This window comes from Podarcis pityusensis (genome assembly GCF_964106645.2).
Source record: "Podarcis pityusensis genome assembly, chromosome: Z".
In the NCBI taxonomy this organism is placed as follows: domain Eukaryota; kingdom Metazoa; phylum Chordata; class Lepidosauria; order Squamata; family Lacertidae; genus Podarcis; species Podarcis pityusensis.
In genome coordinates this window covers 12,662,020-12,674,952 of record NC_138044.1, presented here as the reverse complement: position 1 = coordinate 12,674,952, position 12,933 = coordinate 12,662,020, and the positions used below count along the sequence as shown (strand labels likewise).

General features: G+C 45.2%; 1 protein-coding gene across 8 annotated transcripts in view; it reads left to right on the top strand.

Annotated features, from left to right (window-relative positions):
* GOLGA1 (golgin A1) overlaps positions 1-12,933 on the top strand; it is a 37,562-nt gene that overhangs the window by 22,252 nt on the left and 2,377 nt on the right. For 5 of the 8 annotated variants that reach the window (XM_080989573.1, XM_080989568.1, XM_080989571.1 and 2 more), the window contains 10 exons: positions 2,988-3,083; positions 4,470-4,625; positions 5,288-5,383; positions 6,715-6,795; positions 8,364-8,466; positions 8,987-9,147; positions 10,058-10,216; positions 10,747-10,806; positions 11,360-11,506; positions 12,823-12,909. In XM_080989573.1, the coding sequence (XP_080845699.1) occupies positions 2,988-3,083; positions 4,470-4,625; positions 5,288-5,383; positions 6,715-6,795; positions 8,364-8,466; positions 8,987-9,147; positions 10,058-10,216; positions 10,747-10,806; positions 11,360-11,506; positions 12,823-12,909 (1,146 nt within the window). The remainder of the gene's footprint in view (positions 1-2,987; positions 3,084-4,469; positions 4,626-5,287; positions 5,384-6,714; positions 6,796-8,363; positions 8,467-8,986; positions 9,148-10,057; positions 10,217-10,746; positions 10,807-11,359; positions 11,507-12,822; positions 12,910-12,933) is intronic. The other 3 variants (XM_080989574.1, XM_080989570.1, XM_080989572.1) reach the window with 1 other exon arrangement.

Genomic DNA, 12,933 nt, shown 5'->3' with positions numbered 1-12,933 from the left:
CGGGGGTAGGCAACCTAAGACCCGGGGGCCGGATGCTGCCCAATCACCTTCTCAATCCGGCCCATGGACGGTCCAGGAATCAGCGTATTTTTACATGAGTAAAATGCGTCCTTTTATTTAAAATTCATCTCTGGGTTATTTGTGGGTCCTGCCTGGTGTTTTTACATGAATAGATGGTGTGCTTTTATTTAAAATGCATCTCTGGGTTATTTGTGGGGCATAGGAATTCGTTTTGTTTTGTTTTTCAAAATATAGTCCGGCCCACCACATGAAAAAGGTTGCTGACCCCTGATTTTGATCATTGCTATTTTGTCTGAGAGGGTGAAACTGGTGTTGTTCCATTTCCTCAATTCTCTGTTGATTTGTCGCCACAGCTGCTTGTAATTGTAGAGGTATAGTTTGTTGAGGTCTTTGGTTATTTGAACCCCTAGGTACCTGAATTTGATGCAGCAGAATTTTATCTTTGTAATGTTGGTGAATTCCTTTTGGGTATGCAGGTGGGAGGTGGTAGTGTTGAAGCACATAGCCTCAGATTTTGCAAAGTTTACTTGTAGGGCCAACACCATTGTGTTGAGTTCTTTGTTTAGGATGGTTGCTTTGTTTATGGGGTCTGGTGTTATGACCATCAGGTCGTCTGCTAAGAGCCTTAGTTTGTAGGTTTTACCTTTTATTTCCATACCCTTGGTATCTGGGGCTGCTCGCAGTAGGATTGCTAGGGTTTCCAGGACCAGGATGAATAGGAAGGGAGACAGTGGGTGTCCTTCTTTAGTGCCTCTTCAGATTGCTATAGTATTGGAGTCCATATTGTTAATTCTGCATTTTGCTGAGGTTTGGGAGTACATTTGTTTGAGGGTTTGTAGGAAGTTGGTGCCAAATTTCATGTTAGTTAATACTGCTAATAGCTATTTCCATTCTAAGCAATCAAAGGCTTTAAGGATGTCTAGGGATATGTCTAGGGATGTCAGTAGGAGTTTGATCGTTTTGCTGTGTTCTATCAGATTCAGTAGTTCAGTAGTTTCCTAATGGGGTTTGTTATGTTACGACTAGGGGCAAAACCTGCTTGGTCCAGGACGATAAGTTTGCATAAGAAGATTTTTAGGCTTTTAGCCAGGATTGATGTGAATATCTTGTAGTCTTGGTTTATCAATGAGATTGGGTGGTATGATTCTATTTTGAGGCTATCTTTGAGTGGTTTTGGGATAGAGACTATTTTCGAAGAGGTCCAGGTTTTGGGGATGGGGGCTCCTTTTATGATTTCGCTAAATGTTGGTGGCTGTGTGCTGTGTTGTGTCAGTTGTTACAATGAGGCGAAAGGGGAAGCCCCATTGGTACTTGATTCCTACTTGTTTGGATACATGGTTGTAGGTTTTTTCTTCGGTTTAGGGTCTCTTGCGATATATCCTGAAAGGCCAGGATGGGGTCTTCTCCATATCAGAGATTGGTTGTGTTTCTGAGGTTGTTCCATATTTCTTCTTCCTTTTTGTAGCAGGCAAAGCCCACAATGATGTCTCATGGAGGGGTGTTGGCTTTCGGCATGGGTCTTAGAGCGCTATGTGCCCTTTCCAGATCATCTACTTTGAGATTCAGGTTTGGGATTGTGGTCTTTAGCCAGCATACAATGAGATTGGCCGGGTTTTTGTCCTTCATTTTCTCTGGGAAATTGCAGAAGTGGCTATTGCAGTGTCTACTGCAATCTTCGAGGGCTGCTAGTTTAATTCTCGCTTCCATGCTTTCTCTTTCTTGGCGGCAATCCGTATCAGCTAATTTATTTTTCAGACATGTGTTTTCCTTTCAGAATTGCTCTACAGTACTTGTTTGAGTTGCATCTGGTTTTCCTTTTTTAGAATGGAGATGGTGCCAGTGGGGGTCTCCACTTTAGAGGTCAGGTCGCTGATTATCGTCTTCAGGGGAGTAACTGTGTTCTTCAACAGTTCTGCTAGATTCAGTTCCATTTCCCTCAGGTCCCTTTTGTTGTTGGGCAGTTGTCATCATGGGGGGGATGTTGCGACTTCCTTTTCATTCAGCATCTCCTTGGTTGGTGCCATCTTGATTGTCTTGGTGGCCTTTGTCTGGGATGTGCGCTGTGTTCTGTTGAAGTGGGGGGATGTTGTGGTTCAGTGTTTTGGTGGTAGTGGTTGTTGGCTGTTGTGGAATTATAGAGTTGTACAGGCATTGTGATTGGTGGTTTTCTTCCCTGGTTGTTGCGTTGGGCACCCCGGTCTCCCCCTCCCCCCGATTGTGGCGGTAGCGGTGGCGCAGGGACCAGCCAGGCAGCATAGTTTGTGCTGGTGGCCCTCAAGAGCTCCGTGCGGCCTTGGCGCTTGCCATCTTATCTCGACAGAAGTCCCAGGTGTCTCCCGTCTTATACTTGTGCATCTGGTTATTCCCGCCTAAGTGCAGAAGCTTCCACTTGCGCTTATCGAAATTCATTTTGTTAGTTTGGTCCCAGTTCCCCAATCTGTTAAAGTCACTTTGAATCCTGTCTTCTGTGGCATTAGCTACCCCTCACAGTTTAGTGTGACATGCAGATTTGATGAGCATCCCCTCAATTCCTTCATCCAAGTCATTTATAAAGACACTGAACAACAACAATAGGTCCAGAACAGAACACTGCAGCGCCCCACTTGTCACTTTTTTCCAGGGTGTTGAAGAACCATTAGGGAACACTCATTGGGTTCAGTAATTTGTTTATGCGTTTGAGGTGTCAGAAACCCAAGGAAAGAATTATTTATTTTATTTATTTACTGCCTTAATATCCCACCTTTTCTCCAAGGAGCTCAAGGTGGCGTACATGATTCTCCCCCTCCTTGTTTCAAAAGAACCCTGTGTGGTAGATTATTTTGAGAGGCAGTGACTGGCCCAATATGACCTAGCAAGCTTCATGGCCAAGTGAGGATTTGAACCCTAGTCTCACAGGTCCAAGACCAACACTCTACCTGCTACACCACATTGGCTTTCAAAGAAGGTTCTCTGTGGTTTTTTTATAGGTGAAAGATCTAGAACAGGCACTACAACTTGCTAACGAGACAGCTGCAAAAAGCAAAGAAGAGAGGGAAGAGAGAGAGCTGCAGATCCAAAAGCTGGTGAGTTTAGGGTGGCCTAGCTTTTGGCATGCTTTTCAGGATGTGAGGGGGAAGGAAAATACTTACAATAGCCCACTGTTCCTACTTGACTTGAGAGCTTCAGTAGAGACACGTGAGCAAGGCATGCCTGGAGTCACTATAAGGCATCCTTAGGCGACTCCAAGATCTTGTTCCCCCTATATGCCCACCCACCCACTCTTATCTTTGGAACTGGAACTGTTAGCGGCATCACATGATCTGCATTTGAAGGAAAACGATCTTGTAGTGTGGCAGCGCCCACACTTTTGAACTCCCTGCCCACTGATGTCAGGTGCCTTCATTCAAATCTTTTTGATACCTGCCAAAAACCGTTTTGTCAAGGCAAACCTATCCTAGACATGTAGTATATTGATATGTGTTTTAATCTGCTTTTTAGCTTATTGCTGATTTTGATTGTCTTTTGAAGGTTTTAATTCCCCCAGCCTGATGATTTCATTGTTTTATTCTTATTGTAAATTGCTTTGAGCGTTGCTTTTTTACAGTCAAATGGTATAAATTTTGTGAAATAATAAATAAACTACCAGGACCCCCATCAGATGTCTGCCCTAGATTCCCCATTTAGATTATTTTCACCAGCACTTCCATATTCCACCATGCCCAGAGTGATGCATTGCGGGAAATGAAAAAGGCACCTCCTGGATTGCAATGCTGCTGCTGCTACTACTGCTGCCTCCCAGTTTGTAAATGCTCCAGGCCCACTCATGTAAGAAGAGGCCCATCAGAGGGTTGGGGTTTTTTGCTTTGTTTTTGCCATTCCTGCATCCTGTTTGAGTTGCAGAGAAAGGCATTATAGGTTTTTCAGTTTGCTTGTTTTTCCTAAGGTCCTAGCCCTGAAGAATATAGGGGAGAATCCGGAAGTGTTTTGCAGGCTTTTCTCATCCCAAGTTTTCTAGGAGAATGGTTTTCTATTTATTTCTCAAGCCTCACAATAACATTCCCCTCACGCAGGGAACCTGTGGCCCTCCATATTTTAAATCACAAATCCCATCATTCCTGACTATTGGCTGTGCCGGCCCATGACTGAGTGTTAGGAGTCTGACAACATCTGGAGAACCACAGGCTTCACACCCCTTCCCTCCATTCCTCACTCTCTGCCTTATTGGTTCTGACCAAAACAATTTACAGATCTAAAAACAGACCTGGAAATAATTTCAGAATCAAGCATGTGAATGGGAATAAGCCAATTGAATTAACATATATAGATATATGTTAAGACATATTCATATAATTTTATTTCATCACACTTTGCTCTGCTTAACCTGTTCTGAGCACATGCAGAGTTGATGGAGTTTCAATACTAGATTCTTCCCCCACCCCACCCCACTCTCTCACTCTGTCCTTTCTTAGCAGCAAACAGATCTGCAGCTGGAGAGAATCCAAGCGCAGGAAGGCCTCTATGCTGTGCAGCACCAGTGCACAGAGCAAGTTGGGAGGCTGCTGGAGCAGATGGCAACCCTGGAAGCTGACCAGAAGACAGAAAGGATGGCTGCACATCAGACGATGGTGAGTCCTGCTCTCCTTTTCAGAGCAACTGTCCATCTTCTCTAGCCACTTCTGTTCTTTTCTTTAATAAGATTTTATTAAAGCTTTTCATAATACAATACAATAAAAAAACAGAAAGAAAAAGAAAGATGCAAATCCATCTTTCAAAGGTAGATCTTAACCCTTGTCTCACACAAAAAGGGGCGGACCCTCACCTAGGAGCTTCCTTTTCTTCTCCCAACCTCCCTCCCTGGGAGATGTTCCTTTCCTTTCCTCACACACTGGGTCCATCAGCTTCATGTGTGTACAGTAGAGGACATTAAAAAAAAAAAACAACCCAGAAGCAAGAGGAAAGGAAAGAAACAGAAACAGGAATATAAAAATAACAAAAGAATGAAGAAAGTTTTTTTTTTAAAGGAAAGAAAGAGAAATAAAAAGGGCTTCCAATTCTCCATCTGTCCCCCCCCCCTCTCTCTACATATATATATATATATATATATCAAAATATTCATTCTAGGTTGGTACCCAGCTGTTTCTCCTCCTGCTAGGCAATATTTTCCGAGTCTGGATCAACAGTAGTCTTCCTCCAGTCCAGCATAACTTTACCTCCAGTGTTGACAAAGAATAAATCTTTGATCTTTATTCCTACATGAGTCCAATGTTTTGTTCTGTTTTTCATTTAGAGCCAACTGGAAAAAGAAAACGAAGAACTGAAAGGCAGATGCAAAGACTTGGAAAGCTCCTTAAGGAAGCAAGAATCTGAACTGGAAAGGCTAAAGGTATCTGTGCTTTTAACAGTCACATCCATCCAGCATGTTGGAAACTGGTATTCTGCCTTTTTTGGGTTAAGCAAAAGCTATGCTGCTAGTGCAGCAGAGAAGAGAGGGACCCCGAACCTAAACGTGCTAGCTTTGACAGCCAGTTCAGTGCAACTTGCAGGTGTTTTAATGGGTTTTGTTTTGCAAGTGTTGCTAGCAGATTGTTGCAAAGGCTGCCTCTGTGGGCCGGCATCCTTATAAACCTGGGGTGGGGAGCTGTAGAGCATGGGTCTGAAAGCTGAATGCAGCCCTCAAGTCTGCTCTGTCTGGCCCTCAGGGCTGACCCCAGGCCTCACTCCTCACTGTCCCACTTTGCCCCCTTTCAAATATTATTGCTGTGTAAGTGAGGGGGTTTTGTTTGTTGATATAGCAACTCAGAAGCAAAGGGTTAACTTCCCTCTCCCCAGCAGCATTGCCTATCGATACCAGTTCCTTGGAAAAACTAAAATACTTTTTTCAAGCATTTGAAGGGATGAGGGGGAGAATGAGATGTGTGTGTGTTTTAAGTGTGGCTACACCTACTGGTGATTTTGGTCCTGCCCACCACTGGCATGCAGCCCTCAGAGGGTGGGCAAAAGGTAATGTGACCTTGAAGGTCAGAATAGTAGTCCACCTTGAACTGAGATTTCTTCTTTCTGTTTCTATCGTCTTCCTTTGATTAAAATGGACTTTGATTGCATCCAGTTACTTAGAGCAGGCCCATTGAAATTTATGGACATGACTTAACTGGGGTCTATTCTAGACCCCGCGGGTGGCGCTGTAGTCTAAACCACTGAGCCTCTTGGGCTTGCCGATCGGAAGGTCTTACAGTTCAAATCTGTGTGACGGAGCTCCTGTTGCTCTTTCCCTGTTTCTGCCAACCTAGCATACCAGTGCAGGTAGATAAATAGGTACCGCTGTGGTGGGAAGGTAAACAGTGTTTCCATGCACTCTGGCACTCGTCATGGTGTTCTGTGCACCAGTAGCGGTAAAGTCATACTGGTCACATGACCCGGAAAGCTGTCAGGCTTCCTCGGCCTGAAAGGCAAAATGAACACCACACCCCATAGTCACCTTTGACTGGACTTAACTGTCAAGGGGTCATTTACCTTTACCTTTTTTTGAGTATAACTTGGCTGGATACAACTCTTTGCCTTCCCTTCGTTTGGGATTTGGTAGTTTGCCAAGATAAAGTAGGCTAGAAGTGTGGTTGGGAAGATGGCCTTTTCCACACTACAGTGCATGGGATTAGGGAGTTTACTCTCATTCTGAGTCCTCCATTCTCTAACCCCAGGATTCTTACTGCTTTGCAGGCAGAATTGAGGAGTAGCGCTGAAACCACCCAAGCCCTGGAGGAGACGCGAGGGCAAAGGGAGCATCAACTGCAGCAGGAGGTGGGCTCACCCCTTTGGCACCCACTGTGGGTATAGCTGGCTTTGTCTTCAGGATTGGCAACGGCGGGAGGCTGCACCTGAGCCATTCATTGTGTTGGTATTGACAGGTCAAATCAGAGCCAATGCAAATAAATTAGTTCTGGCCCACCACGAATGACTGCAAATCAGGCAGTGATAGGGGACCATTTTGGAGATGGGCAGGTGGTCTCCATAATAGCTGAGAATCTAAAACGGATGCCTCTGTCTTGACTTTACTGCCTGGGTAAAAGCTGTCTGTCATAACTTAACTGTTCATGGTAACCAGTCATTTCAGTGGCTAGGAAAAATCCCCTTCTGATAAAGTCCTCCCCCACTTCCTTGTGCTCCCTGCTGTTTATGAAGTGGGAATTGTGTTTGGGCAGAGCTTTTATCCAAAGCAGTGGCTTTGGGGACCAGGGCTTGTTCTGCTATGAAGCCAGAACTTTTCACCATAGAAATCTGTCACACTTCTTCACAGAGGCTCTGGAGCGTTTTTAGCCTTTGATCCTTCTTCACCTGTTACATATTCCTCTAGCTCCAGCAGGGTGCTGTAGAAATTAAGTCTGGAAATGGTGGATTCTTAACCCGCAAATTTAGGAAGATACAGAAGAGGTTTGGAGGTCCAGCAAAGTTAATCAGGATTAATCAAGACAAAGAGGATTTTGAGGAGAAACTGTTTAGAGAGGGGGAAAGGTGTTCCAGATATTTGGGGATGGAGGACAGTGTAAGGGGAAGAGAGACTTGAGTGAGCTTGTGAGAGGAGTGGGGGGAAACAGAAGAACAACCTGTTGGATCAGGCCTGTGGCCCTTCTGGTCCAGCATCCTCTTCCCTTAGTGGCCAACAGATGCCTATGGGAAATCCACAAGCAGGACCCAAGCACAAGAGACCTCCCCCCTACCGTGGCTTCCAGCAACTGGTATTCAGGGGCATTCCTCCCTCTGGCTGTACAGTCAGAGCACAGCCATTAGGGCCAGTAGTTAGCCCTCTCCACAGGTGTCCTGTGTTGCTTGCATCTCACCCTTGAAAGTGTGAACAGCCATTTGTCAAAAAGCATCATGTGTTGAGGTGAGGTCAGGGGAGGAGGGAAAGTTAGCTGTTTTAGATCTGAAAGCAAAGACAGGAAATAGCCACGAAAGCTCATTGTGCAAATGTTTCAGCCAGCCTGGTGCCCCCCAGATGTTTTGGACCACAACTTCCATCAGCTCAGCCAATACATTGGCATTGAAGTCCAGAACATCTGGAGGGCCCCAGGTTGGCAAGGGCTGACATTTGTCCAGTGTTGTAATAGGTAACATATGTTTTCTGGACACTTCTGCTTGTACATGCTGTTACACCAGATTTTGCACAAAAAGGACACCATCTTTGGCTGCCATCCTCCTTTTCTGATATATAGCACTCCAGCTTCTAGTGTAAAATAGCCCTCGAGTGGGTCCAGTCTTACAGTGATGTTGGATTATGATAAACATTCATTTTGGAATGTCTGAAAAGCAAGGGCTGGAAGCTACATCATACCTGTCCATGGCCTTTCTTTTTCCCCCTGGTGGCTTAGCTTGTGGATCTGACTGTGCTGTTGAATGAGAAGGACCTGCTGATTGCAGAGAAAGCAGAGGCACTTCTGAAAGGAGAGGAAGAGCTGAAGCACTTAAGGCAAGGTAAGACCCAGCAAAGCTTAATTTACTAGTAGCAAGGAGGGTGATGTGGCTCTCCAAGTTCTGTTGGACTCCCAACTGTCGTCAGCAGCTGCCAGTAGCTTAGGATGAATTGTAGTTCAGTGGCATCTGGAGCACCACAGGTTAGAACAGTGGTCCAAAGTGGATGGAATGACTGGATCAAGTTCATCAGTTTTGTTGAATTAATTAAACTAAATAGGTTTACTTGCATTTTAAATAAATGTGCAATTAATTGTTACTGTTTTGAATTTTATTATGTTATGTTGGAATGGCAGACTAGGACCTGGGAGGCTCAGGATCAACTCCCCATTTGGCAACGAATCTTTTGCTGGGTAATGTTGGGCTAGTCGTTCCTCTCTCAGCCTAGGCTACCTTGCAGGGCTGTTGTGAGGATAAAATTGGGGGAACTGACTGAATGCTTCTTGGACTGAATGCTTCTTGATTAATGACTGCATGCCACCCTCTCCTCCCTGCCTCTAAACTGGTTTCCTTTTCCTTCTAGACCACGATGCACTTCTGCTGCAGATGGACCAGTTGAAGTCCAACCTTGAGTTGTGCCAGCACCAGGCCATGGAGACAGAAGCTGCGGCAGAGAAACGGATGAGTGTTTTGCAAGAGCAGCTACAGTTCCAGCAGGAGCGCCTCTTAGCCAGTGAGAAGCAAGTAAGCAGCTTCCCCCTCCTTGGGCAGGGCGAGCCCTTAGCCTTTCTAAAAGCAACACTGTGGCTTCTCTTCTGGAATGTTCCTCTCTTCAGTGCTAGAACACTGCAGCAGTGGGGAACCTCCAGCCCATGCACCTCCCCATTTAGTCCATTGGGCAATTTCAGCCAAACCATAATGTCATTAGGGGGGAAATGGGGCACCCCCGCCCCACCAGTCATGGTCTGCTGTCATCCACCTCCTACCTATCTCCTTACAACTGGGGACAGGAAGGGTGAGAACAATTCAGTGTTGGCTCCTTGGTTTTTTTGTTCCCCTGGCAGAACTCAACAAGGGTAAAGGTGGACCCAAAACTAGAATGCGTTGACTGTGGCTCCACCTACTGTGACAGATTTTTAAATCCCAACAATTTTGTTTTCTTTCTTTTTTTAAAACTGACAAGTTTCCAGCCTTATGGATGCAAAGATACACTTGAGTTTGTGGGCAATGCCTGATGAAATCTCAGAAGCCAGAAGGGTTGCTGTGTAAGATTTCCATGCCCTTTATAATTCCTTAACACTTCCCATGATTGTGGAAGCAAAACACATATATGCAAAATAAACACAATTTATGCAGGTTTTCAGAATTTGGGTTACCTCATCACAGATGCGCTGCTTCTACCTTAAGCTTTCTTTGATCTGTTTTGGAGGTGCCAGCACAGCCTTTTGACCCATATTAGCTGGTGTGCTTGTAGCTTGGTGCAGCCATTATTCCTGTGGTTTTGGTGCTTGCTTATCTCTTCTCACCCACCCTGCCCCTTCATATGTGGCCAGGAGAAACCTACTTGTCCCAAATCTTTTCAGGATGTACATTAGCTCTGTTTTTGTTGCCTCTCTGATTTTGCTAAATCCAGCCCGTTTTTACCTCCTGCTAGGCTGCTACATTAGAACTGACTTCTGCAGCCCTGAAAAAGCATCTGTGTCCCTCTGAAGATGGGGAAACAGAGCCAAATGGGGAGGTGGCTGCCACTGATATTGTCCAGCTCCAGAAGGAAAACAGAGACTTGGAGCAGCAAATCGCAGAAAAGAACAAGGTGTGGGTTCAACTGTTCATCAGCCTTTCTCCTACTTTTCCCCTCCTTCCAATTGTTTCTGATATGCAGTGGTACCTTGGTTGTTGAACAGCTTGGCTCCCGAACAAATTGTCACCTGAATGCCACAAACTCGGAAGTAAGTGTTCTGGTTTATGAACCTTTTTGGAAGCCGAACATCTAATGTGGCTTCCACAGCTTCCAGTTGAGTGCAGGAAGCTCCTGCAGCCAATCGGAAGCCGTGCCTTGGTTTTTGAACAGTTCTGGGAGTCTGAGTCAAACAATACCACCACCACCACCCAGTTTAAAAGGCCATAGGTTGTTTAAACAGCCAAAAGCTTGGGAGAAGCAGCATGTTTTTGCCTGGTACCTAAAGATATGTAATGAAGGTGCCAGGCAAGCCTCCCTGGGGAGAGCATCCCAAAAGTGGGGAGCCACTGTGGGAAAAGGCTTGATAGTTGAGGTGAAGTGGCTTTTATTGATGGCCAGACTTGTGAACTGACGTTCTCTCCCTACCCTTCCTCCTCTGGTAGACAATAAAGCAGCTGCAGCAGAGGATGGCAGAGCTGAAGAAAACCTTGCAGAAAGAATTGGTGAGTTCAGCTTGTGCTGAATGGCAGTCTCTGTCATTATCATAGGGACTAGTTTGGTGTATGTCACTGTGTGTGCGTGTGCATGCCATTTTAGCATGCAAAGGAAAAAAAGTGCAGAATTTGGTGGCAGAAGCAGAATTCAGTTTCTTGAGGATGTCAGCTCTTGAATTTTATTGTAAAGACAAGTTTCTAGCAATTATGGGGATGAATATATGCATGGGTAATACTACTGACGTTTTGGAAGCCTGAGTGGTGACTTGAATTTTCTCAAGTGTTGTTTGGGACTAGCTAGCATAACTGGAACAAATGATCCAAATTAGTGAGCGCTTGCTGTGAATGAGCTGCCCAGTTTGCATAATTTATGTAGGTTGCTATAGTCGCCTTTGGGGGGGGGCAGAATTTGATAGTGTGGCATATATGCAGACCCAGCAGGGTCCGTTTGTTTCTTGCTCTGCAAAATGGCTTAGGAGGATGTGAGGCCTGGCTTCAGGAGTGTTGGATGTGGTGGCTTTGCCTGTCCCTTAAAGCTAGCACTGGTTTTTACCCTTTTCAGAAAATGCGACCCGATGGTGAGGTCCCTGAGGTCCCCACTGCTGCCTTGACTGTAACAAACAACTCCGATCTGAATGACTCCCGAGAGATAAACTTTGAATACCTTAAGCACGTGGTGCTAAAATTTATGTCCTGCCGGGAATCAGAGGTAAGAAAAACATGTTTTACTGACGATGCCTTTTTAACTTGTCCTCATCCTCCTGCCTCGCCCTCCAGTTTCCTCCTTCTTTATTTTGCTTTTGGCTGTGAATCAACATGCCTCAGGTGATAAGTTCCATGTGACATACCATAAGTTCAAATTCAGAATATTTTTTACTTTTTGCCTGCCACCTTGATGAAGCATACGTACAAAATTAACCACAGTAAGCTAGTACCTCAGGGATCCCAGCTTGAAACACGGAAGTCTAATCCACTATTTTCTACTATATATTTTGGAATGTGGTTTGTCCATTTGTTCTCTATGCATTCAACCACCTCTCAAGATACTGTATTTTTCCGTGTATAAGACACCCCCATGTTTAGTTTTGGGAGGGGGGTCACTTCCAACAATTGCTCACCTGCCTGCCTGCCACTGCTAATTGCTTGCCACAGCCACTGCCAATCGCACATCTCACCGCAGCCAATTGTCTGCCTGCTCGCCGCCACCAACAGCCCACCCACCCACTTGCTGCAGCCACCAATCACCTGCCTGCCTCGCCACAGCTGCCAATCGCCTGCCAAATTGCTGTAGCCACAGCCAATCGCCAGCAGGCCTTGCTGCAGCCACCAATCACCCGCCGCCAACCTCCTGCTTGCTGCTGCCATTAATCGCACATCCCCCTTTTGCATTCATTATCCATGTATAATACAATACCCAATTTTTGCCTTTTTTTCTTTTTTAGCAAAAATCATTGCCTTATACACAGAAAAATACAGTACTATCTCCAAACGCAGTACAAGGGTTACTGAGGTGGAGGCAGCAGTCCTTGTCAGTGTTTGGATGCCAATTGCCATTTCGAATCAAGATGAAGGGTTGAAACATTACTTTGGTGTGACTCTGTCCATTCTTTGGCATAGATTCAGCTGCCTAACTCAGGCAGTGGACTTTGTCACCATTAAGATGCCATTTTGACTCAAGATGGCAGATCAGATTAAACCTTAATAAGCATTAGCTTCCACCCCCCCACACACAAATTGGTTTGGGACCAGGTCACTGTTCTCCAGGTCAGGTCTGAGCCCTGGGTTGCTGTGTGGGTATGTTTTTGTGTGTGCACATAGCCCCCAAACTCACAAATTACACTTTGTTTAAAAATCACATTATTTGTTGGTTTCTTCAAACTGCTGAGCAGCACCAGGCATTTCCCACTAGCAGACACCAAGAGCGACAAGCATTTTTCTCTAGCTAGTTCACAGCCAACTCTGTGATCAAATCTGTAAGGGTTATACATAACAGTCAATTGTAACTCACCAGCTATTGCATTTCAGGCATTCCACCTGATAAAAGCCATGTCTGTGTTGCTAAACTTCTCTCAAGAGGAAGAAAACATGCTCAAGGAAACCTTGGAGTATAAGGTAAGACTTTGCTTGAACTCTTAC